The 27,220-nt window shown below is 44.2% G+C and overlaps 2 protein-coding genes across 2 annotated transcripts in view; one reads left to right on the forward strand and one right to left on the reverse strand.

The window, feature by feature from the left end:
• Positions 1–4,032, forward strand: part of TMEM65 (transmembrane protein 65) — a 188,883-nt gene extending 184,851 nt beyond the window's left edge. The window contains exon 8 of the mRNA XM_087864631.1: positions 3,092–4,032. Within this exon, the coding sequence (XP_087720757.1) occupies positions 3,092–3,103 (12 nt within the window). The 3' untranslated portion in view covers positions 3,104–4,032. The remainder of the gene's footprint in view (positions 1–3,091) is intronic.
• Positions 4,033–9,449: 5,417 nt separating this feature from the next.
• FER1L6 (fer-1 like family member 6) overlaps positions 9,450–27,220 on the reverse strand; it is a 112,181-nt gene continuing 94,410 nt past the window's right edge. Inside the window, exons 37-40 of the mRNA XM_087864633.1 lie at positions 25,621–25,862; positions 24,081–24,244; positions 11,402–11,502; positions 9,450–10,081 (exon numbers count right to left, since the gene is read on the reverse strand). Of these exons, the coding sequence (XP_087720759.1) occupies positions 9,895–10,081; positions 11,402–11,502; positions 24,081–24,244; positions 25,621–25,862 (694 nt within the window). The 3' untranslated portion in view covers positions 9,450–9,894. The remainder of the gene's footprint in view (positions 10,082–11,401; positions 11,503–24,080; positions 24,245–25,620; positions 25,863–27,220) is intronic.

The raw sequence follows: 27,220 nt of genomic DNA on the forward strand, positions 1-27,220 counted from the left end.
CGAGCTTCCTGAAAGCCAGAGGAAGGAAAGGGCCCCTGGGTGTCTCTTAAGAGCTGTGGGAAGACTCCTAGGAGCCGTAAGTGGTTCCGCTGAAGGAGCTCAGGAAAGCCATAGAAATGATTCACCACCATCTGAAACTTGTTGTTTTACTGAAAATCGGTTGGCTTACAGTTAGCAAGCAGCTTCCTTAAATCATCATAAACAGCACAGAGACTGGTGCAGGCAGAAAAACTGGATAATTCCCTAGGGAGAAAATAGTCTATATCCAGTACATTCCATTACAATAGCTACTCTGTTGGGAACAGGAAGAGAAGATGGTTTTAAAGCCGAAGAGAACTGCCTGGTAACTAGCTATGACACCCCAATTTCTGATCTGTGAATTGGGAGTAATCATACCCACATGTAGAAAGCGTTACTATGACTCACCAGGATCTGGTTCTCCTCTACTTCTGAGCACAGGGGGGGATCGCAGTTCTCTGCTCTCTTGAAGTTGGGTTTGTCCACGTCACTTATTTTGGCCAATGAGCTGTGAGTTGAAGTATCCTGTGCTATTTCCATCTGGAAGCATTTACTAGTCAGTGTTGGAGTCTCATTACTCTATTTTCCCGGACACAGAAATTGCGGGATTAATGTTGATATGGAAGGTCCATATGGAATCCTGGGCCAACATGTGGGGAGTTGCTCAGACCCAAAGCCAAATCTGCGAGTGAGAAAAACGATTTAGATAAAACTCTGAGATTTGTGTGTGTGTGTGTGTGTGTGTGTGTGTGTGTGTGTGTGTTACTACAATACATTCTAGCCTATCCTGACCCTACACTCTTCATGGAGTCATCACAAGGACTCAAGAAGATTATGAAAACATCAAGCACACTGGCTACTAGAAAGAGCTGCTAGCAGGAGCGGTTTGTATGAATGAAGCACAGGAAAATATTTACCAGGTGAGGTTTTCAACACACGGGGCTGGGGAAACTGGACATCCACACGCAAAAGAACGATGCTAGTCCCTTACCTAACACCATATACAAAAATTAACTCCACGTGTACCAGAGCCCTAAATATAAGAGCTGCAACTATAAAACTCCTAGAAGAAAACGCAGGGAAAAGCTTCAGGACACTGGATACGATCGTGATTTCTTGGATATGACATCAAAGGCATAGGCCACAAAAGAAAAATAAGGCAAGTTGGGGGGCGCCTGGGTGGCTCAGTCAGTTAAGCGTCTACCTTCGGCTGGGGTCATGATCCCAGGGCCCTGGGGTGGAGCCCCGCATCGGGCTCCCTGCTCAGCGGGAAGTCTGCTTCTCCCTCTCTCCCTGCTTATGCTCTCTCTCTCAGATAAATGAATAAAATTGTTTAAAAAAAAGAAAATCAAGGCCAGTTGGACTCCATCACAATGTTAAATCTGTGTAGCAAAGGGCACCATCAACAGAGTGCAAAGGCAAGCCGCAGAATGAGAGAAAATATTTGCAAATCATGTATCTGAGAAAGGATCAATACCCAGAATGTATAGAGAACTTCTAAAACCCAACAACGACAACAAAAAACAACCCAGCGTAAAACGAGCACAGGACATGAGCAGCCGTTTCTCCAAAGAAGATAGATCAACGACCGATAAGCACATGAAATTGAGGTGGAGAAGCCGGAGGGACTCCAGTTCAGAAACGCTCTGTCTCTGCTGTTTCTCGGTGAACCCCCATTTACTCACGTCCTATATTTTACATCGGAGCAAAATCCAAAGAAGCTATGTTCCCGCTCCAAGGGTTAATCCCACAAGAGGGTTAATCATTCTCTGAGTTTCTCCTAGGCCCCCCAACACCTGATCACATCTAGGAAGAGCCGGATCCCAAACCTGTCCCAGGTCATCAGCTTCAAACAAATCTTGGCTGACACTGGCGTCAACACCCCCTAACTTGGATGATTTCTGAAATCACACCTGTTACTCACCTGTCGCTCACCTTTGATTGGACCCTGCCCTGGATTCCTGAAGGAACGCGTTCCCTGACCCCTTTCCAATATAAACCCCTAACCCCAAGCGATGACGAGACTCGTTCTCCTTTCCTTTCCGAGTCTCCCAGACATTCCGCCTGCTATTTTCCGTCACTCATCCTACTCAATAAATTCTGCTTTGACTTTCTCTGGTTCATGTCTGATTTCTATCCTGCGTGACGCCAAGGACCTTGGCTCTGGGTCCCCCACGCTGGGTCCTCGGATCTGGCCGGCCTCTATTAACAAGATACTCAATATCACTAAGCATTAAGGAAATGCAAATCAAAACTGTGAGATATTACTTCACACCCACTAGGATAGCTATTCTGAAGGAAAAAAAAACCAGAAAAGTAACAAGATATTAGAGCCTTTGTGCACAACTGGAGGGAACGTAAAACGGTGCCGTCGTTATGGAAAACAGTATATGGTAATTCCTCAAAAAATTAAGCATAGCATTACCGTATGATCCAGCAGTCCCACTACTGGGTCTAGCCCCGCCCCCTCCAAAAATGGAAAGTAGGGTCTTGGAGGGATATTCGTACACTCACTTATGGAGCATTTACAATAGCTCAAAGGTGAAAGCCATCTGAGTGTTTACGAATGAATAAGCAAAAGTTGGTGCACATGTGCAATGGAATATTATTCAGCCTTCCAGAGGAAGGAAGTCCCCACACGAGCTACAACACGGATGAACCTTGTAGACATTATACTAAGGGAAATAAGCCAGCCACAAAAGGCAAACACTGTATGATTCCACCCACATGTGGCACTTAGAGTCGTCAAACTCATAGAGACAGAAAACAGAATCCTGGTTGCCAGGGGCTGGGGAGGGGGCACGGGAAGCCGCCGGTAATGGGGACAGAGTTTCAGCTTTGCAAGACGACAAATGTTCTGAAGGTAGGGGATGGTGATGGTTGTAGAGCAATGTGAATTCCCTTAATGCCACAGAACTGTACACTTAGAAATGGTTAACATGGTAAATTTCATGTATGTTTTGCTAAAATTAAAAATAAGTAAGTTTTTTTAAAGGTGAGAGTTAAGAGGAGCTCAGGAAGGAAGAGAGAGAACCTTCACATGGAGATTCTAACTGCCTGATTTGGTTCTCAGATGCAGAGGTGACTCAAGGCCTGAAATTCTCCCTGGGTTTCAGCTCCAACTTGAAGGAAAATAATATGGCTTCACAAAGGGACTAGAGATGCCTGGTCCTCCACTGGCCCGAGGTGAAGAAATTCAGATAAGGTACTGGAGTAAACTGTTGCCAATTCTGTAAGGTCCAGAAGAGTGTTTCTGTATCAGGATTTGGTTCAGCTGCATATAACAATGAAAGCAACAACTACCACTCCCAAATTACTGTGGCTTTAGAAAGATAGTTTGTTTTGCTTTCATGTAGAAAAGTCTGGAGATAGTCCCTGCAGAAATGGTTTGGTGACTCCACAATCAGCAGGGATTTGTGCCTCTTCTATCTTTCTGCCGTACTACTTACGGCGGCTTCCATTGTCAAGGTTGCCTCAAGATCCAAGATAACTGATGGAGCTCCAGCCATCACATCCACAGTTCAGGTGCGATGAAGGAGGAGGAAAAGGCACAAAGGGTCTGTCAGCCGAGTCAAGTCCCTTTAGTGAGATTTCCTGTAAGCCCTATCCCTGAGCCAGGTTCACACAGCTGCAGCTACCCCCATAGCAAGACACAGACGGATGTGCTGCTTGACCTCAGCACGTGGCTGCCCTCATCCAGCTGGCCGCCTGTTACCAAGAAGGAAGGAGAAAATGGATATTCGGTATGCAGCTAGCAGTTTCTACCCTGCCTGTTTCTTCACATCCCTAACTTCCAAATCTAAGTTCTGTGGCTGACTTAGAAAGAGCCCAGTTAAATGTCTGCGTTGTTTTCTGGATTGGGGGTGTGGGGATTCTCACCACAAATGGCAAGATGAGCAAAGAGCATCAAAAGCATCTGGGGTAGCATGAACGAGAACTGCCTTTACATTCTCTTACCATCAAACGCGGTGCTTTAAGTAAGCAGAAGAGACTCCACCCTGCAGCCCTGATGTTGTGTGAAACACACTTGAAATATCAGGGGGGGAGGGCGGGGTTCATGGATGAACCTCCGGGGCATGGATGAACCTTAAAGAAAATCATCGAGGAATTTTCTGACGGGGGGGGGGTGGGCAGCCTCACCCACCGTAAGCCAATCATCAGACAGCCCCTGTAAGAGAGCACAGAGCAGAGGGGCAGGAGGGTCAGGAAGGGCTTGAAGTTGAGATCTGCTCCCAAGAGGCTTGGTCATCGCGGAAGCGCCTGGAGCTGTTTCCCTGTCTGCGCAACGGGACCTTTGGGAGAACGAGCAAGGAAATCGAAGTATTGCTCTATAATCTGTAATAGCACTCGGCTAACATTAGTTGTTTGATACTCAGTAAGTGATCACTCCTGGGGATCCCGTGATATAGAAGACAATACTAGACACTTAAGAAAATGTTCCCGTCCCTCCATCCGCAGTAGAGAGCCACCAGCCACCAGCCCACATGCCCAAACGCCGCAATCCTACAAGATGGACATCATCTTCCCCTTATACGTCAGAGAGATTCAGAGCTGTTGAGTAACTCAGCTGAGGTCACACAGCGACTGTCTGTGCTCTGGCTTCATGCCGCTATCTCAGCCTCCAAAGCCCGTTTTCTTTCTCCTGCTAAGATCCACAGAAAAATAGAGTGCTCTTTTCTCAAATGGGCCTTCCTATGTGAGGGAGAAGAGACACGTGCTAGCTCTTGATCTGGGAGCAGCTAGTGCCGCCTTAGAGGAAAGCTGAACTTCAGGGGCTGGTCTGCAAACTCCTGGGGTGGAGGTGGGGGAGGAACAGGGAGTCCTTCCCTTACCAGCTCTGAACGTTCCTCATCCACTGTGCTTGAGAGGATTTTAATGAGTCGGGGAAGGATGGAGCGCGGTGCTTCCTTTTCCCCAAGACACTTGTCACTTGAGAGGCTGAACAACACAGGGGAACAGCTTGTTCCAAAGAGAAAAGTGTCTGTGGAGCCTGGTTCTCTCATGCACCGTAATCACCCCGGCTTTCAAAGCTCTGCTGGGCTGGGCTTCCAAACTGGGCCGAATCCCAATGCCTGTGTGATACTCCCACAGTAGGCAAAATAAGGCCTCCCGCTCCCAAAACAAAGCCCACGTCCTCATTCCCAGAACCTGTGAATATGTTACTTTACAAGGCGAAAGGGTCTTTGCAGATGTGGTTAAGGACCTTGAGATGGGGAGATCTTCCTGGATTATCTGGGCAGGTCCAGCGTAATCACACGCATCCTTAAAAGCAAGAACTTGTCCATTACAGTCAGAGGGAAAAGCGACTATGGGAGAAAGGCACAGAGAGAAGTAACATTGCTGCTTTGAAGGTGGAGGAAGGAGCGACGAGCCAAGGAATGCAGGCAGCCTCTGGAAGCCAGAGGAGACAGGAGACAGGTGTTCCCCTGGAGCCTCCAGGAGGGAAGGCGGCTCTGTCAACACCCTGGTTTTTGTTCAGTGGGCTCCGTGGTGGGCTTCTGACCTACAGAACTGTCTGATAAATTCAGTCCACGGGGTTCGTTGTAATTGGTTACAGCTGCAATGGGAAACAAATACACTCAGGAGTATTACTGGCTGAAAAGGGTCTTAGTCCACGTGCTAGAACATTTCTAAAGCGTAAGTCTGATCCTCTTCCCTCACTCCTCATATCCAATTAGATTCCATGTCCTGTTGGTTCTACCCATAGAAATGATGTTTGTGCCACTAGCCACTGGCCTTCGAGAACTGGCTTCATGCCAGGCACGTGTGAAACACTTTACATACCTTTCCTGCAATCCTCACAGTTCTTGTCAGATAGTAATTCCTTCGTATCAGGTGGGAAAAGTGGGACGCAGAGGTTAAGTGAACTGTCCAGATAGACGTGGTGCGGCTGGGATTCAAACTTCTCTGTCCTCTCTGGCAGGTGCCTGGGCAGTGGGAGCCTCACCAACATATGGGAATCTGGCTCTTCCTCTCCAGCCCCACGGCCTTGGCTCTGGCACGGGTTCTTATCTGCCTCCAGGGTTTTGGCCACTGCTTCCTAAGACATCCCCCCACCCCTGGGTCTCATCCTCACCAATCCATCATGCACTATAGACAGAATAACTTCTTTAATATGCAGACCTGATCTTGCCGAGTCTCTGCTTAAACCCTCCCAGGGGGCCTCACTTTGTGCTGCATAAAGTTCAACTTGGCATTCAAAGTCCCTCACTATCTGACCCTGAGGTCCATCCACAGATCCACCAACATGTTAATTTTGCATCAGAATATGCCATGGACTTTTCATCACCATAGATGCATATGCCATCCTATGACAAACAAGGAAAATGTAGATCAGAGATGTCAAGTTGTCTGCCTTAGGTCACATAGCTTGTATGAAGCAGAGTCAACACTAGACTCCAAATTCCCCAGTAGACCACCCTGGAACTTTAAAGAGATAACCTCCAATCCCTCCACTTCCCTCCTCTGGCATCATTACCGAGTGAAAACCACCATCCTGTCTTGTGGGGAGGACTACAGTACCTCCAATCTGCTCTCCACATGGAATAAAAATCTAATCGTGCCTCTCCACTGCTTAAAAATCCTGTGCCATCCATTCCTTTTAAAACAAAGACCCAAACTCTTAAGGATGTGACACTTACATGACTTTCCAGCTCCACCTCGGCACCCTTTGTCTCTCACTAAAATACCCACCCTCTTCAGACTCCTTCATGTGCCTCACCCCCTGCCACCCCAGGGCCTTTGCACATGCTATCTTCTCTGTCTGGTGTGCTCTTCTTCCTTTCCATCTTCCTTATGGTTCTACTCCATTCCTTCCCCAGTAGGTCCCCCTGACTGCCAGACTGAGTGGGCCCTCCATGAGATGCTCTTCCCATTTCCAATACTTCGCCCCTGTTCAGACCCTCAGTTGGTAATTATCCGCATGTGTGATTATTTGATCAATGTCTTCTCTCCACCAAACTCTGTGCTCCACTAGAGCAGGGACTTACTTATATGCTTGTGTACTTTTGTGTACCCACTGTTGATCACAGCACCGGGAACGAGGATGGAGCTCAATAATTATCTTTTAAATGAATAAATACCAACTAGCCCCAGCTGTGAAGTCAATCCTGTAATTTCCACTTATGTGTGGTTTAAGGGAAAGAGCAAGGAAGCCAAATGTTTCAACTGCTGGAGACACGGAATTGGATAGCCTCCCGCGGGTTGTTTGGTGGTGGTGCTGGTATTGATTTTGTTTTGCTTAAGCTTGGAGGAAAAGATCCAACTGTTGTGAAAAATAAAAAAATAAACAAACAAAACTGCTCTGAAACAGATTAAAGCCGAAAGAAAAACTGTTATCTGTCAAATGAATAAATTTAATCTTTTTTAAGACCATAAGTAGGGACTCATGGCAACTTCTTGGGAATTGGGTTTTTGCTTTCTAATTTTCACAATTTTTAATCTGTAATATCTTTAGGACCAAGCCTGCAAAATTAGGCCCAGAACATTATTTATTTTTTTACATGCAGGACAGGCCATAAGTGGTAACCTATGTATAGAACAGCAGACATCTCTGATTCCAAAATTACCCTTGCTTGCCACTTCTTCTCACACATTTCTTATGATGCCATCTGATCTGAAAATGTTTCAAATACTTCTGCTAAAGGTTTTTCAGCATTCGGACACCTTTGAGCAGCAAAGCAAAGTTGATGACTTTTATTTAACTTTGAAGGATTTTCAATTTTTAGCTTTTTTTGGTGGATTTGAACAATGCACATTATTTTGTCAAGAGTTAACATCATTTTACTGTCCAAAATCCAGCGGAAAGTATAATACCTTATTTATAATTCTAACCTAAAATAATGGTATTCTTTTCCTTTTGAATGACACCACAGATGTATGTTGTCCTTTCTCTCAAACTTCATCCATGAAACACATCCCTGGCTCAGTGCTCTTCTCGGATGCCCCATAATTTGAAGATAAAACCAGACCCTGAGGAGCTACCAGAAGGTAAACTCCACGGAGAAGGGGCTAGGTTTGTCTTGTCTCTGCCGCAACCCCCCTGCCTAGCACACAAGAGACACTCAATAAATATTTTTAAAAGAACACATTTAAATCTGTATTTAATTAAATTTTTCATTTAAAATAATACACATTTTATTTTAGAAGTTTTAGGAAAAATAGAAAAACAAGAAGGAAAAAAGATACCACTACCTAGAGATCATCACAATTCACTTTTGGGCATATTCCCCCAGGCTTTATCTATGCATGTTTACGTTTTCTCTTTGTATCATGCTGTACATACAGTTTGCTAACTTATATGACTTTTTTTACTTACAATGTACTCAATGTATGCATTCCATGCTGTCAAGTATTTTTGCCTCCACCATTCCTGGTGCCTGTGTGATTTCACAGCAAGAATATCACAGTTTATGTAACTAATCCCACCAGGAAACATTGCCAATGCCATAAATGCTCTATTTTCCACCACTTCAGGAAAATAGGGCATTATAGTTACTAGGCAGTGAGCACCTTGGGCCAGAATTCAATGAACAACACTAAGTCTAAAATCACACAGCACATGCTTCAATCTTATTTCCATCAACCAGGAACATTCTAGAATGACTTTCCATGTGGAAGTAAATATCCTTCATTTTAGAAGAGTTACATATGTGCAAGATGATCTAAAGAAAACAGTAGCCCAGGTGCTTCTGGTGTTGAGAAGCGAAGCCCAATCCAGCCTCCTGCCAAATGGCCCCTCATGTTTGAAAGAAGAAATGGTTGCCATATTTATGTATGAGGCCAAACACTCCAATTCCTTTGTTTTAACTGAGAACACCAGCTGCTCACTTCCACTCCCTGCTTTAGATGGGGTGGCAGATCCAGACAGTGCAGAAAATCAAGGTTTTCTTTCAAAAATAACTTGACCCCATCTGACAAGTACATAGGATATTATTTCTGGGCCTGCTTTTGAAATTAATGTGTGCTTGAGAGTCATGATAGTGCCTACTACATATGGCGGTAAGACTACGTGCTGCACAGTGCCAAGAATGGTCAGTCATAGCATGGTCTATGGGAACACCATATTTGGTGGGGCTTGTGTATCTGGCTAAAGAGAATTCCTATTGGTACCATGGAGGTACACCCCCCCATACACACATACACAAAAGAATATTTCATATTTATAAAATTCCCTCTTGGAAATTGCTGTAGAGCATAAATCCAAATGGATTTCTCCAGAACTCATTACTACTATTGAACATGTTAAGTGTTGACTTTGATGGAAAACCAGCGACATCTCATCTCTAGATGGGAATTTCAACAACAAAGTATTTTAGGTGATAAAAAGTTTTCTCCAAGCCAATTTCACAGCCTGAGTAAGTGAACGTGTTCTATAAACCGTGAGGATTAAACAAGGTTAAGATACACGGGACAGGTTGAATGTCCAGTAATTTGCTGAAATGCTTTCAGTTTATTTGCTGTAAAAATTATTTAAAAGAAAGTACTTCCAATAAATCTCAGACCCAGAATTAGACCTCTCAGAATAAAACCAATTACATAAAGAAAACATTCACCTAAGTCAATCTGAAGTCACCATGGATTACACTGAGGCAAAGGAGTCATCATTTCATGCTGTGCATGGGTGAAAACATGGCTTAAGGCTTGTGAGTTTGAGAGGTGGTGGCAGGGGTTGCAGCAGCGTGGGGAGGCTCCTTTCCCATTTCCTCCAAGAAGAGTTGATCTGTCCGAAGACAGAGGGACTGGTTTTTGGGCCCTTTGGGTTCGTCCTCTTAGCACCCAGCACAGTGCCTGCACAGAGCACACGCTCTTACATATTAGAGATGAGGAAGAAGAGAGCATTAGTGGAATGGCAGGGGCCCAGTCCTCCGTGAATCTCTAGGAGGAGCCCCCGACGATCTTATGGCTGATGGCTCCAGGCAAAGTATAGATGAAGAGGACCAGGAAGATGATGAGGATGATCAGAATGAAACCGATGATGATGTACTTTTTGTAATTCCTCCAGATGAGGTGGTAGAGGCACTTGAAGGGGCTCACAAACCAGGAGAAGGAGGTGTCTGGGCGGCTGTGAGGGAAGCAAGAGAAAAATCAGGGAAGGGGGCCATGATGCCGACACATGGCATTCTCCAGACCTCAGGAAGTACTTCTGACTCGCACTTTCTAGAGGTCCACAAGGAGATGCCCGGGAATGGGATACGTTGAAGCAGGAGCCATCCAACATTCAGAGTGATGATTCCTGCATCAGTTTAAAGCTTGGTCTGGAGGAGGTCTGACTGCCCTCATCCGTCCAATCCTGATCAGCTCAAGCCCCCCCTCTTCCATGAGGCCCTCCTTGACCACCTTGGTCCATAAAGATCCCCCTCCTTCCAAATTCCTATCACATCTACCACTTGACTTTAGCTCCTTTTTGGACCTAACATACTGGTCTTCTATACTCTGTTAACTATTTTATGAGTCTGTGTTCTCCCTAAACAGATTGGAAGCTCTTAGAAGATAGAACTTATGTCTTAGATTTCTTTGGTGTTCTTCAAAGTGTTGGGTTTTTTTTTTTTTAAGTACGTACACATTGTAGGAGCTCAACAAATAATGAATTAATGAATAAGTAAGTATCCATTATGTTTGTAACACTATGATAGATGAAAAGTAAGTACTGAGAAGGGACCACTCATCTTGAGACACTGGGGATCTCAGGAAGGATAGGACAAATACAATTTGAAAGAATATTTGTATACGTATTTCATATCCACACATATTTACTTTTTAATTGATATGTAACCATGGATTAAATTGAATAGGGCAACTCTTCTAGTAATTCTACTTCTGGGAATTTATTTTAAAGCAGTATTTTATAAAAGGGAAATATTTTCATCATAGTACAATGATGGAAAAAGGCAGATGTAAATTAAATATCCAATTACGGGCTGGTGACCAAGTCAATTATGGGCACCAAGCCTATGGAATATTCCACAGGCATTAAAAAATCCTAATTCTGACCATTATGACAACAAAGCAAAACTTTGCAGCACAGGATAAATGAAACATTAAGACAATTGTATATGCCTCATTCAAAAATAAGTAGAAAAAATTCATGTGGAATTCATATACACATTTAAAAAAGGAGTAGAAAAAATATACAAAATTATTCTAAATATGCTCCTGTGGCAGTATTACAGAGAAGTACCCTCTCCATTTTCCAAACAGTCTATATTGTTTTTAGAATATTTCCTAATTATAGCAACAAAAAGCTACCTAGATTGGACAGCACCTGTGGGCTGCACCCTTGGGGCTCAGTCCCTCCAGAGGGGCCCTCTAGAGAAATGCCCAGTCCTCTGCTTTGGGGACTACAAAGGGCCTTTCCCATGCTCTTTCCCCCAACCCCACTCACTTGGGTTTGGCCAGAGGCTCTGGCTCCTTCCGGGCTTTTCCGACAGGATTTTTCTCCGCTTCTTCTGCTGTCACTAAGTGGAACTCGGCTTCAACCTTGCCCTGCACAAAGACAAAAGTTTCAGTTTCTAGTCACAAAGACCTGCTGGGAGCAATGCCAACCTTCTAGAAGTGTCTAGTGTAGGAGAACACCAGAAGTATTTGGACTATCCTGCTGCTTTATTTTGAGAAAAAATGTTACCTTTTTGGTTTGGGGAGAAGCCATTTTTATGATGAACAGTAAAAGCCCTGAAATGATGTTGCTGTTGAGTTTTGTGAAAGGAGAGGTCCCACGTGTACACACAGACACACATATCCTTGGTTGCCTGTGCTCTTTCGCTTGTCGTCATTCAGTCAAGATCTGATTATAGCAACTCAATAGCAATTAGAAAGGAGACGAATTACCTGAGTGACAGAACCCTTTAGAACCAGCTAGTCTTTCTTCTCTGCCAATGATTCTCCAGAGGAAATGGGTGGGGGTGGGGGGGGGCTACATTTGCCAAATGGCTTTTCTGTCACCCTTCATTGTTTCTGTTGTCTCCACACATTGTTTCAGAATTACCCTTCTCTTCTTGCACGTCCTCTTTCCTTCTCCTTCAATAAGAAGCAGAATCTCTGCTTTGAAAATCATGTCAAGTGCTTCTTCAGAGCGCTGTGTGTTATTAGCACTGAGGTAAGTCTTGGGTTATCAAAGGGTGAGACAGGATGGCTGCAAAAGGTAAGGGCCGCTCTTTCTTGTTCGTTCAGTCATTCACTACTTTTAGGGACCCTCTGTATGCCAGGTACTGTTCTAGACACTGGAGACTTAATGATTAGGAAAAATCGGATCCTTGATCTCCTGGAGCTCCAGTGCTCGGTGAAGAAGACCCTCTCTCTGCTTCTTTGGTTTTGAGGATTCAGATTCAAGGTAACAGGAGGGACACAGAACTGGAGGGGGACTAGGGCACCATGGAAGTATTTTAGACCCACAATTGTCAGTTTGGAATTACATGTGGATGGGGCATAACTTGATTTCCTACCCCAGTAAAAAGATTAAAGTTTCTGATGAACCAGTGGGCCTGTGTTAATTTACCTATTCACCGCCCATAAGCCAGGACTTCTTAGCAGCCAGGATGGCTGCTGGCAACCACGATTTTGTAATCATGGGAGAAATTAGAGATGAGTAGTGTATCTAGGGTGGGGTTGAAGCCAGAGAAGAGAGGCAGTGGCACGGTTGTCTGAATTAGTAAAGAAATGCAGTGGGCATATTAAAAGTGAAGTCATGAGTTCAAATCTAGGGGGTCTCATCCATTCTTTAGACTATAACCCTGGCCCAATTCAGAACACATTATATGTCCTGTGATCCAGAAATGTTCCTTAAAAACATGAATATATATAGTCTCTCATTCCTATTAGCAAATCTTGGCCCTATAGGTAATGACTTGCATATATGGGTACTCAGGAAATATTTGAAAACCAGGAAAGAAGGAATCCAAAGCTTCTATCCAGTCTAGTCACTCCTCTCCACTCCACCTCTATCAACAGTGAAGTTGTAGTACTATTACTATTACTCTAACTGTAATTGCAATGCTTTATTGAATGCCCACTTTGCCTATGTTCCTTCAATTCATCTATCAAAAAATCACAGCAACAAGCAAGGTAGGTCTCCTTTTTATCGATGGAAAAATGAAGCAGTGGAGGTCAAATAACTTTCCCAAGGTCACACAGGGGAGAAGCCAACCAACTGGAACTTGAACTGAGGTCCTTATGATGCCAAAGCTCACGCTCTTCCCATGATAGTGGGCTACCTCCCGACTTACTCATGCATTTGCCAGATAGTTGGACTAGAAGATTTGCAAGGACCTTTCTAACTCTAACATGAGATGACTGGCTTATTGTCATCATAGTTACCACTTGAAGGCATTTGTCTTCTTGAGCCCCAGATTCCATACCCGTCAAATGGCCAGATGTGCTTCAGGACAACTTCTGGCTCTATTTGTAGGTTTCATGAAAGGCAGGAGACCCTGCAAAGCTTGAGGGCTGGAAGAAACCCAAGAGGCCAGCCTACAACTCATGGCAGAGAGATTTCCAATACGCAAAAAGGGCTGATTCCCAGAGGTCTTCCAGGGGTGACCTACGCTCCACCGAGCAGTGTATTTGTATGTGAGGAACCTCATCCAAGTCCTCTCTCAGCTTAAGAGTTGCTAAGCAATTGCTGGGCTCCAGAATGTTTGGAGGAGAGGACAGAAATCAACAGTGGGTAAGTTAGGACCAGAGTAAGAGGGTCATGGCTGCCTCTTTGTCCATTGCTCGGTCATAAGCTCAGTCACAGGGCTGGAGAACTTGCACGGAGCTTCACACCTACGTCATTCCATCTAAACCTTCCGATAACCGGCAAAGCAGACATCTTTGTTCCCATTTTACAGCTGAGGAAACCAAGGCTTGATAATGCTTGCTAACTTGTGTTATAAAACCAGGATTTGTGCCAAGATACTATGACACCAAAGCCCATCCCCTGCTATTCACTGTGCCCAAGAGGCCCTTCTTTGTGGAAGGAAAGAAGCAAGCTATATATTTAACAGTAAGGAAATGTGCCTTTTTTGAAATGTTCAAGAGAAGCTCCATAATCCTTGCCATGGCCCTGGCATGATGATACGTTTTTGGCTTCCATCTAAGGGATGACCTTGGGTAGTTTAAGGATTATTATCACGTAGCATACCATACCGTAAGAGCTGAGTGAACAGGATGGTGCCGACGGATCTGCCCTTGAAACCGGGCTCTACCACTTACTAGCTGTGTGGCTCTGGCTGAGTTACCTGCTTCCGTCTCGCTGTCCTGGAGAGGTTAATAGCATGTACCCCACAGATTTGCTTTGACAAATAAATGAAATAACATATATATAGTGCTCAACCTAGTGCCTGGTAAATAGTAACCTCTTAAGAGATTACAGTTGCTACCTTCAACACTATTTCATGGATGGAAACACGTAATTTGATAAGAAACATCTGCCCATATAACAAACACCCAGGCAAGACTCAGATTTCCACAGGAAAAAAAATGGAAAGAAAAGGGAAGCAGAGCATATGAAATTAATTCTGCGCCAGACATAGGAGCCCCTGGTTATTAGCATGAAGGGCCTTGCCCCCACTTCACTGTCCTGCCTCAGTGGCCACAAATGTTTTTCTGATATCACACAGGCCCCAGGAGGAAAGTGTTTACTGACATATTCTGATAAATACCACTCCTCATTCTATATCTCTCCACACAGAGGGTTCCCAACCTTATTTTAATTATTGATACTCAACCAAGCACGAAGTAGAGGTCTTAAGCTAATAATATCTTCCAAATGTAATTTTAAATCAGAGCTAGGAAAAAAATGGACAGTTTGAGAGACCATCTATTAACCTAATGACATCTATGGATGGAAGAAAATGACCAGGAAAGGTCCCGAAAAGATTGGACTTGTTGCACTGAGCGTGTTATTTATGGGCTTTGAACTTCACCCGGTCCAGAGAGTGGATGCCCTGGGGAGGGGTGCAGGTCCTTTAGGTCAGATATGTCTTCTTCAGTGGTAATTATTGCTTATTAAAACAACTCTCACTGGTATGAGGTAAGGCATTCTCATATATTAATGGTGGGGATGTGTGCTGGCAAAGTCTTTTAGGAAGAGGGACACACACATGTATACATATATGTATATGCATGCATACATATAATGTCCATGTAAGTGTGTATATTACCTTATATGGTCATACTCTGGACCGAGGCATGCCATTTCTGGGCAGATAAATTAAGGAAATCATTCAAAACTCAGAAAAATCTTAATATGCAAAGTGCAGTCATTGTTCTGTCAGATGTTCAAATTGTCCTATTTGTCACAATGATATGTCCCAGGCTCATCCTGAGTTCTCTCTGTCCTAGGTCTGGAGTCAGCCAAATATGCCTGCCTGGTTCTTTCAGTAGAGACTGGTATTTAAAAGCTAGGATCTGGATGCTAGGAGGCTTCTTGCTACGTGGTGATTTTACTTCTAGATCTTTTCAGTGAATAGAGTTAGAAAAAATATTTTTAAATCCCTAAGTCCATAGTGATACCAGGAAAAATGGAAGAGAAAAAAAAATCTCATTTACCACCATTGGAGGTACCTCTTGTACCAAATCTTGATTCTACAGTGTGGTAATTGATAGAATGAAACATTTATCCTTTTTTTTTTTTTTGAGGAGGTGGTGACTATAATTTATTTCCATTTGTTGAGAGAAAGCTCTTCTTAACAGAAGAATTCTTACTAATAAATGGAAAAAGATGGGACACCTGGGTGGCTCAGTCAGTTAAGCGGCTGCCTTTGGCTTGGGTCATGATCCCAGAGTCCTGGGATTGAGCCCCACATCGGGCTCCCTACTTGGCAGAGAGCCTGCTTCTCTCTCTCCCTCTACCTGCCGCTCTGCCTACTTGTGCTCTCTATCTCTCTATCAAATAAATAAATAAAATCTTTTAATAAATAAATAAATAAATGGAAAAAGAATGATAGAATTAGATACATAGATGATAGGGATATATAGATGGATGGATGGATGGATGGATGGATGGATGGATGGATGGATGGACGGATGGATAATAGACAGATAGATGGACAGAGATGGATGGATGGAAAGAAGGAATGGGTAAAGAAGGAAGAACGGATTAGGAAAATCATTTTGCAACGCCTATGAAATAATTAATTAAATCACCATTAGGTGAAAGGTGGTGGTAGGACAGGCATTTCCCACAGTGCCAAAGTGTCACCCCCTGGTTACTTGCTAATTGCAAAGAGGAAAATGTGCTTTTACAATGCAGAGAGCTCATGGTCACCAGCATGATCACGTGAGTAAACACAGCATCATTACTAGTGAGACCATCTGAGGGCATGTGCCTCCTGGCCTAATTCAGTATGAAATAAACAGTACCAGGTCTTAAGTATTCTTTTTTTTTTTTTTTTAAGATTTTATTTATTTATTTATTTGACAGAGAGAGAGAGAGAGAGACAACCAGCAAGAAAGGGAACACAAGCAGGGGGAATAGGAGAGGAAGAAGCAGGCTCCCAGCAGAGCAGGGAGACTGATGCGGGGCTCGATCCCAGGACCCTGGGATCACGCCCTGAGCCAAAGGCAGACGCTTAACGACTGAGCCACCCAGGTGCCCCAGGTCTTAAGTATTCTTACCAAAAATGTTTAACCTGATCCTGATAATGCTGTTATACCTAACTTCTAGTTCACAAGAAATACAGGGTCTAGAGAATAAGATAAACCACATCATGAGAAAACAACTGGAGAGGGGAGGCCAGTTTCATCAAAGAGGTATTGTCATGGGGGAAAAAATGGTGGGAGACAGTTCTAAAACAAAATAGACCAAAGAGACAAAAATAACCAAAAGCAACACATGAACTATGACTGAATCTTGTTTTGAAAAAAGAAACAGCTATAAGATACATTTGAGGGTAATAGGGTATCCTTCTTCTAGATGGAGAAATGAATACGGTATGGATATCAGATTAGGTAATCGTTATTAACTTCATATATGTGATGATGGCACTGTGGTTATGTAAAGGATGCCCATATTCTTAGGACATGCATGCAGAAGTATTCAGGAATTGTTAAAAAGAAAACCAGGGGCCCATGATGGAGTTACTTAGGTTAAGGCCCCATGTCAACAAACCAAGACTTAATACCTACCCTAACTGCAGTGCCTCCCACCCCAGGAATTTAACCTTTAATCAGCCAATATGGAATTTCAACCTGTAAATTTACTGATAGACACCCTTTCACTCCTCTAAGGAGGGCACCTTTCCCAAATAATGCATTCTTTGCTAATAAATTCCTTCCTTTATGCCCTCTCTCTGCCTTTAAAAATCTTCCTTTTGTTTAACTTGGGGGAGTTCCCCTCTACTTGCTAGATGGGATGCTGCCCTATTCATGAATTGTTTAATAAAGCCAATTAGATCTTCAAATTTACTCGGTTGATTTGTTTTAAATAGGGTATAGTGTTGGGATGTCTACAATCTACTCTTAAGTGATTCAGCCAATAAGTATGTTTGCGGGGCGGCGTGGGGGGGCGAGAGACTATACTCACATATATAGACAAAACCAGTACAGCAAAATATTAACAAGTGTTGAATCTAGGTGGTGGATAAGTGGTTGATCATTACCCTATTCTTTCAACCTTTCCACATTTTAACTTTTTTAAATGAATAAATGTTGAGGAAAAACACAATGATTAAACTGGCATTTCTACTTCAAGAATACAAAGAGTTGATAAGAACGTTGATACCATAACGTAGGGGAATGCTCATTAGAACACCAACCCAAACAAAAAAAAAAGGCACTATTTTTAATACGGAATGATCACTACTATGTAAAATTAACCAGAATCTACACAAATTGGGCACAACGCAAACATGAGCAGTAGCTTTCTTTGGCTGGTGTGCGTGTGGGTGCTTTCCTTCTGCACTCTTGTGTCTTTTGAATTTCCTGTAAGTGTATATTACCTACTCTGTCTTAAAATAATCTTCACATGAGAATACCCGCTCTGCTCCTAGAGCATCTGAATTCGCCACATACTGTTTAGATGGTCTGTCTACCACCTCCTCAGCTAAGCTGTGAACTTCTGGTGCCAGGAATCTGTCTCATTCATTGTTGGACCTGTACAGCCTAGTGGATGAGTGTGTGGACACAGTAGCCACTGACGGGTGTTTTTCACATGAGACCAGAAGCACAGAAACCTCCCTTTTAATTTTAGTTGATGTTCTTGAGACTGAGCTGGGCTATTTAACTGTCAATTGATGGGATTCACCTGTGTAAGAAACTTCTTGATCTTCACCTTCTAAAGTAGTGATTTCTTTAAAGGTTGCTTTTAGGAGGGTAACATGTACAAAATGCACAGTGCAATGTGTCTCATAAAGCCCCTGTTCCACACCACATTCCTTTTGTCCCAAGGGCACCTGTTCTTTCCGAATCCCACCTGGAGCGGTTTTTCACTGACTCTAAGCGCAGGCGCATTCCACACTAGGAGCTTTGTGATCCGGATGTCTAAACTGCATGGCCTGCGTGTACAGATAAGCAGCTTTAAAAATAAGCCAGGGCACGTGGCAGTGGCCCTAAGCAAATCCCTGCTGGCCGGCTGGTGCCTGGGACAGGATGGTGACGTCCCCACGGCTGGTTCAGGAAGGGGGGGTGAGGGAGCTCGGAAGCAGCGGGTGTCCGCACTGCAAAGGCACCTTGGGGGCACCCAGTCCAACCCACTCCTTTTACAGACGCGGAAACGGAGACTTGGAGATGGCAGGGACCTGACTGAGGTTTTCCATGATGCCACTTGACTCCCAGGGGCTCATCCAACTGGCTGCCATCCTGGGAGAAGGCTACGGGCTTGGCTTCCTCGGTGTGGTTACCCGTTCCCTTAGGGGTCGAGAGGCAGCTGGGTCAGACCCCTGCCACTGCAGGCCAAAGCAGGGATTGCAGGGCTGCCTGGTGGGTAGGGATGAAGTCAATTCTCATTTTCCCTCAGGATATGTAAAGACAAACCCAAATTAAAAACAAGGAGTGTAACATTTCCTGTGGAAAACAAAGGAAGAGATATCCCTCTCCTTTTTCTAAGAGCGTCACTTCAGAAAATGTAATTTGAAAGCCCTTTTGTTTCTCTGAAGTGCATATAAATCCTTTGGATTACTAGACAGGCCCTTTGTCTTTAACACCCAGGACCCACCTTTCCCAAAGCCCTGGGAGCCATCTCTTCGCAATGTAAACATCCAGGGAGTGAGCACCCCTCCCTCCCAGTTTCTGGGGGTGCCTGGCTTCAAGTTGCCTATTTGAGGCAGATTCCCTAATTTTTGTGTCCCCCCTCCCAGTATTCTCCCTTAACCAGTCACAAAGGATGCCCCCCTCCTAGTTACTCTGCCTGCCAACAACCTCCAATCAGAACGAACCTGAAATCTTCTCTTTTTTTCATTAGAAAGCCTCCCTACTCCCCTGTCTTTGAATCTGCCCCAAATCTGAATGATGGTGGCTGACTCTCTTGTCATAGCCAGCTCTGAATAAACAGTCTATCGCATTTGAGCTGCTTCCTTTCTTTTCATGGTTCTAAACACTTCATGTATGTTAACTCATTTATTTGCTAAAACCCCATGAGTTACGTATATATTATCAATCCCCATTTTATAGATAATGGAAGTTGAGGCACAGAGAGGTTACGTAACTTGCCTCAGGTCATACAGCTACTCTGGAGGGGACAGGATTCAAACCCAAGCTGTCTGCTTCTACATTCTTTGGTCTTAACCGCTGAGTAACGCTTAGTGCAGCTAGGGGACACACTACCCCAGCCTAAACACCCCTTCATCCCGGTCTTAACCGCTGAGTAACGCTTAGTGCAGCTAGGGGAGCACACTATCCCAGCCTAAACGCCCCTTCATCCCGGTCTTAACCGCTGAGTAACGCTCAGTGCAGCTAGGGGACACACTATCCCAGCCTAAACGCCCCTTCATCCCGGTCTTAACCGCTGAGTAACGCTCAGTGCAGCTAGGGGACACACTATCCCAGCCTAAATGCCCCTTCATCCCGGTCTTAACCGCTGAGTAACGCTCAGTGCAGCTAGGGGACACACTATCTCAGCCTAAACGCCCCTTCATCCCTTCTCCACTTGTCCTCACACAACCTGTCTGCATCCTCGGAACCTCTCACCATGAAAATCCACCTGTCCTCTCTCTTACTTCTTTGGTACGTTGTTCTCTGGTTTCTACTGGGACACTGAGTCTTATAAAGAAATGTGCGCTGACGTGTTTGCTCTCAAAGACTATTCGTTGAACACTTCCTATGTGGTCAGTACACTGAATAAAAAGAGAAGGAAATCATAAAATCTCTTCGATGGTAGGTGATGAGGGAACAGAAGGCAAGCTGAGGACAAAGCAGAAACTGACACCCCGCACCCCCCCCATGGGACGTATGTGACATTCCTCAGGCACTCCTGGCTGCCCTAAAGGACAAAGAAACAGTTAACTTATAGTGACCACGATCCTGCCTCAGTTTACCAATGTCTTAGCGATCTAAAAGAACAAAGCATTTCTATCAATAACCTAGCTTCCAGAAGGAAATGTAGATACAATTAAATGTCCTTACAATCTGCAGCCTCCAGGAAGTTCCCAACTGTCTTCATGTTAATGCCTTACAAGAGGGGTAAACAACCTTAACTTGACAATGCCAAGGCCTTGGTAGCCTGTGAGTCTTCTTTAACATATGAAAGTACTTTCTTGAAACCTCCCTTTTTCCTTACCTCCCCCAACCCCAGAGTATATAATCAGCCACCCCTCACAACCTGGGGCAGTGGCTCTTTCTGCCCACGGGTCCTGTCCCCATGTTTTAATAAACCACTATTTTGCACCAAAGACCTCTCAAGAATTCTTTCTTGGTCATAGGCTCTGGACTCCACCCCGCTGAACCTCAATGATATTCAAAAACCACATCATACAGGGTCAATGTCTTAATTGTTGACTCATTCAGTAAAAATTCACTGGGCATGTACTATGTGCCAGACACCACATGAGACACTACAAATTCAGAAAAGGAACAGAGAGAAAGCACACTCTCTGGACTCAGAAGAACCATGACGTATACAGACAATTCCAAATCAGTGTCACGAGAGCTATGGAAGTACGAAGGCAAGCAAGCATATCCCAGCCTAGGGCATCAGGGAGGCTTCCCAGAGGAGGTGACTGCTGAAAAGAGTCTCAAAATATTTAAGGAGGAGGAGATTTCCCAGAGAAGAAGGGAATCAAGGCATTCCAGGCAGAAGTACCAATCTCTACAAGAGCAGGGGTGTGGAGGGAACAGGGAGTGGTTGGCAGAGCGTAGCTGAGGACGTTGGCTGGTGCGGTTTGGGGGGAGGAGGGAGAGATGGAATTGTGAAGACTTCCAGTGTCTACACATGTTGTCTCTGCTAACTTATTCCCCACTCGCTCCACAGCGCATGCTAGCCTATGTCTGTCTTCACCGTTCCTCCAACAATGCTTTTTAAATATTGAGATATAATTCCCATACTGTAAAGTTCAACCTTTGAAAGTGCACAATAAAATAGACTGTGGTATATTCACAAAGTTGTACAGTCATCAGCACTGTCTAATTCCAGAACATTTTTATCACTCCAAAAAGAAATCCTGTACTGGTTAGCAGTCACTCCCCATTCCCCTTCCCTCCAGCCCCTGGCAACCACCCATCTACTTTCTATGGAGTTGCCAATTCTAGACATTTCCTATCAATGGAATCATATAGTATGCGGTCTTTTGTGACTGGCTCCTTTCACTTGAATGTTTTCAAGGTCCATCCACGTTGGAGCCTATATCAGAACTTTATTCCTGGGGTGCCTGGGTGGCCCAGTCGTTAAGCATCTGCCTTCGATTCAGGGCGTGATCCCAGGGTCCTGGGATCGAGCCCCACATCAGGCTCCTCTGCTGGGAGCCTGCTTCTTCCTCTCCTACTCCCCCTGCTTGTGTTCCCTCTCTCGCTGGCTGTCTCTCTCTGTGTCAAATAAATAAATAAAATCTTAAAAAAAAAAAAGAGCTTTATTCCTTCTTATGGCCAAATTATATTCCACTGTATGGCTATATATCATCTTTTGTTTATGCATTTATCAGTTGACGGACATTTGGATGTTTCCACTTTGGGGCTATTAGGGACAGTGCTGCCGCGGGCCTTTACAATACTGCTTTTCAAAAGGTCACCAGTGATCTCCATGTTGCTAAATCCAATGGACACTTCTCTGCTTCTTCTATGACCACTCAGGGGCATCTGACAAGTGACCCAACTGTCCTTCTCAAAAGAGACTCTTCTCTGGGTTTATGTTTCAGGCACATTTTTATCATTTTCTTCCTACAGTTCTGCCTAGTTCTTCTCCTTCTCCAATTGTGACCCTCTCCCACTCATTGTCCACATAAGCAATGAGGGATTGTGTTTCCGGTCTGAGTCAGATCCCCTCACTTCCTGTTAGAGACCATTCGGTGGCTTCCCATTGCTCACGGATAAAATCCGAACTCTTCAACATGTGTGTGTCTGTCTTTGATGCTAGACTGCAAGTAGGCTCCATGCTGGCAGAGACCCATGTCTGTTATCAGTCATGTTTTATTCCCAGGACCTATCACTTGATAGGTGCTCAATAAATAGATGTTGCATGAAATGAAGAAATAAGTGACAGAAAATAAAGAGTCACCTAGGATCAAATGAAATAACAGAAGTCTGAACGTATTTTGCGAACTCTAAAGGGCTATAAAAATGTAATAAATGACGATGGCCATTATGTAATCGTGCATACATAATTACTGTTGATGATTTTCTAAAAACAGGAATTGTATCAAAAGACATGAATTTGGATTTTGGGACTTGGCAGTCCCCATGTCCTGACCTCACGCTGCACTCGCAGTTCTGACCAGTGGCCAGTCAGCCTTCCACACGGGGAGGCTTCATGCCTCCATGCTGTGCTCGTCGTGGTTCCTCTACTCAAGGTATCCACCCTCTTCATCTAGCAAATGCCTTCTCATCAGCCTTTGCTCTTGAAAAACCGATGCTCTGCTTGACTCCTCAACAGCCTCAGAGATAATCAGCTCCCTCCCTCCTCTCATTTCCTTCCCTGTGTCGTTTATACTTTGACTATTGCATGTTCCACTGGGTTGTGGACACATCTGTCTCTCACTGGACTCTGAGCTGGTTGAAGGTACCGGCCATGCTGACTTCATCGCTGAATTCACCCATTCATCAATCAGTTCACTGACTGAGCATCTGTTATGTGCTAAGCCCGTGAGGCCTGCAGCCTCATTCTCTTGACCCAACCTCACCCACCAGAGGTTCAACTGAGAATGGCAGGAAGAGAAAACCTTCCAGAAAATATAATAAAACTAGATGCCATGGAGTCAGGACAGTCAGGTGCCTCACACACACTGGGCCCCTACAGCAGCAAGAGAGAACCAGGTGTGACCAGATAGTTCCAACCTGGGTGTGCTTTTGCCACTGGGCACAGGAGCAGAGGGGAGAACACGCTCTCCACCAAGAGGAGGAGGCAGCATGGAAAGGGGCCACCATGCACTCCCTTTTCTCAACCCTGCCCCTCACGTGGGTCATCTGCCCTCTCTTACGGAGGGGCACTAAGGAGCCTGCAGAACTTCCTTCCCAATACCTGTGAAAGGACTAAGGACCCACAGCATGTTCCACACGGTGGACCAGGCTGGCAATGCAGGGAAAAGGAGAAATGGCTTTCCCTGCTGCCCCCCCCTCAAGTAAGTTTTAAAAGTCTGGATCACTTTTAAAATTGAGTCCTGCATTTGAGGGTGAAGGGATGAATTTGTTCCATTAAAATTGTACATTAGTCAAGACTTAATGCATAATTTCAAGAAATGTTGAAAAAAAATAATGCCAGGGGCATAAATTCAAGCTAAGAGGTTAGAAAACCACCTGACATAGCTATTAGATCAAGTATGCTGCAATACAGAAGCTTAATGCATTTATAAAGTTTTCGAAATTCTTCCCTCTCCACAGAACCTTTGCCCTAAAGCGCTCTGTCACTTCAAGGCACTTGATATTTACAACGTGACTCATTTAAAGAGCATGATGGTCCCTGTCTGCCCCCCCCCACCCTGTCTCCTACAGCTGGCACTTACTGTGAGTTCCTTGCTTTTAGCAAAAGGCCACCAGCCCCGCACACGCTTTTGCTGGAATATGGAGATCTTGCTCTCCTCACTTGCATTTTCAAACTTGGTGAGATCGCAGGCTTTGGCAGACTTGGCTGCTCGGGGGAAACTATTGAGGTTCATTTCCAGGGAGCCTAAGAAGAGATACCTTTGATAGTTAAGGAAGGGCTTTAGTATCCATCACCACCAATCATTCACCCACCTGTTCATTCATTCATTCATTCATTCACTCACTAGTCGTTCAACAGCACCACATTGGATCACTAGCATGTACTAGGTTTGGGGGATACAAATATTACCAAGACATGTTTGGTGCCCTCAAGGCCCCCAGTGTAGTAGCAGGTAGAAGACAGGGCAGAGCTACAATATATAACTTCCAAGGCTTAGTTTCGGGTGTTGTCACTGCTGGACATCTTGTCTATTCCCTGAGTGCGTGGGGATTATGTGCCCGTCCTCGGAGCTCTCCTCTGTCTTAGCGTGGATCCGCCAAAAAGAATCTCCTCCCTCAACTCACCTACCTCTGAGTCCACTAAACTCCTCCAGGTGCGGGAGTAAGTCTTACTGTCTTTGTAGCTACTGTCTAACACCTTAGTGGGCTCTCAACAAAGTATTTTCCGTGAGTGAATATTATGGAAAATAAGATAATACTACAAGAGTATTTTATCTCTCCCTCTTTAATAGCCTTTCCCTATTACAGAACACTCGTTAACTGTGAGCATTTCCAGCATGTACATAAACCAGAAATTAATAGAAAAAGTTTCCATAATTCCATCCCCCAATAGTTGATCACTGCCCTACACGTTCATTCTTATCCTCTGTCAGTCATTGTTTCTTTGCCTGTCTCTATCTCTGCCTCTGATACATATAAATATGTATTTTGCGGAAAGGGGATTTTTTTTCTACGTTCCTTTTTCACTTAATAAATCCTGTACAACTATCCAACTCATTAAATATTTGAATATTTTTAATGGCTGCAAGACTATCACTTACTGAGTGCTTACTATGTGTGTTTTAAATTATATTTTAAGATTATTAAATCTATTAAATTATATTAATTTCACATTAAATTATATTAATTATATTTTTATGAAATTTATATTTAATTATAATAAATTAAATGATATTTTAAAATTACATTAGATTTGAAGCTGTACTTCAAATTTAGAGCTCCAAACACTCTCCAAACACTCTCAGAGGTATGTAATATTACTATCCCCATTTATAACTGAAGGAAACTGAGATACATAGGGGACTAGTAACTCGCTCAAAATTTAACAGCTTCTTGGTGGTAGAGCAAAGATGAATTTAAGCCTGTTTGAAAACATATCTTCCACCATAAGGATGAGCTGTAACCTATTCGACCAATCCCCTACTAATGGCTATTTGAAGTCTTTCTAATTTTTTGCTATCACTGAAATTATTATCCTTGTAGATACATCAAATCAAGCTCTCCAAAAACTGGGACAAAACCCTTAACATTAATGTGAGCTTTATGAAGCCACTGGCTTACCCAGAAAGTCATCCGAGGACAGCCTTTCAAAATCCCAAACCTGAAGCACCAGCACGGCTGGCGTCTTACACTCCATCTTCTCTAAGGAAAAGATGTTCTCCCTCTTGGTAATGACCATTTGTTTCTCCGCTGGGAGATACTGAAACGGAAACAGGAAGCGCCAGTTGAAGTTCCCCTCGCCAGTCAGGGAGTTGTAATGCACGTCGGTCTCCTGCTTGTCATCCTCCAGACCCTTTATCCACCTGAACAAAGACAGAAAAAGAATTACACACCCTGAGTCCCTGAGTACATTATTCACGCATCAGTATAATCAGGAGTGATTTAACTAGTTTCAATGTGGTCACAGATCATAGTTTTTAAATTATGATATAGTTAGATTGAGATGGAAGTTTCTATTGAGTCTGAAAGAGAGAAATAGGAGTCAAAGGGTCTGAAAGAGAAACGAAACAATTGGGGCGCCTGGGTGGCACAGCGGTTAAAGCGTCTGCCTTTGGCTCAGGGCGTGGTCCTGGCGTTACGGGATCGAGCCCCACATCAGGCTCTTCTGCTGTGAGCCTGCTTCTTTCTCTCCCGCTCCCCCTGCTTGTGTTCCCTCTCTCGCTGGCTGTCTCTGTCTCTGTTGAATAAATAAATAAAAATCTTAAAAAAAAAAAAAAAAGAGAGAAACGAGACTCTCATTCTAAGCCAGGTTTGGAAGGTGTCTTCTGTTCTGGGGTGGCCCTGAAGCCCCATGCAGTAAAGAGGGAAGACTCAGGAAATGTGAAGGGAAAGTGTAATCAGAGTATCCTCTCCCCCTGGGGCTTCCTGTGAGGGTCCCACCTCTGCACCCACTGGGTTTAGGCTTGTGTTATCAGCCTGTGATTGGCTCCCTCTCCTCTGGTTCTGGGCCTCAAAAATCCAGCTGGCCTGCATCAACATGGCATGGAGGGTAGAAGCCTGTCTGCACCCACCTGGATTCTAATCCTGGCTCTGCCTTTACTAACTGGAAAGCTCTTGATAAGTTCTCCAACCCCCCTGTGCCTCTGTTTCATCTGGAAAATGGAAGCAATGACAGTACTTCATAGGGTTGCTCTGAAGAATTATAAGAGGTAATAGCCGTATGCTTCGTGCACTCCACATTTTATAGAATGTGGTTTCCTCTTATCTGTTCTTCCTCCTCCATCCCCAGGATAGAGTAAGCTACTATTAATATAGTTTCCTTTAGTACTTTATCCCTGGTGAATCATTGAGAAACTAGGTGCTTTTAATTTTAACTGATAACTCCAAACCCTTTGCTTTCTGAAAGCAGACATCCCTTCCCCACAGGTCAGGGAAGGATAAAGACCTTCTTCGTCCCAGAGGAGTGGTACCACTTAGAGTATGGATGCAATTACTTAGGTAAAGATGGTGCTCAATCAACCAATATATATGTGGTTTCTGTTATAAGGCAAGGAGTGAGCTAGTTGCTAGAGGAGTGATGGGAGCACACAGAGATGGTCCTTGCCTTCATAGAGCTACAGCCACAGAGGGAAGGGGATGGAGAGATGGGGGGGCGGCACAGAAGTCACCAGAGAGAGATGCACAAGGGCCCCGTGGTGTGGTGGCACATTCTGACGAGGGA

This window comes from Ursus americanus, chromosome 9, assembly GCF_024610735.1.
Source record: "Ursus americanus isolate L20-20 chromosome 9, mUrsAme1.1.p, whole genome shotgun sequence".
In the NCBI taxonomy this organism is placed as follows: domain Eukaryota; kingdom Metazoa; phylum Chordata; class Mammalia; order Carnivora; family Ursidae; genus Ursus; species Ursus americanus.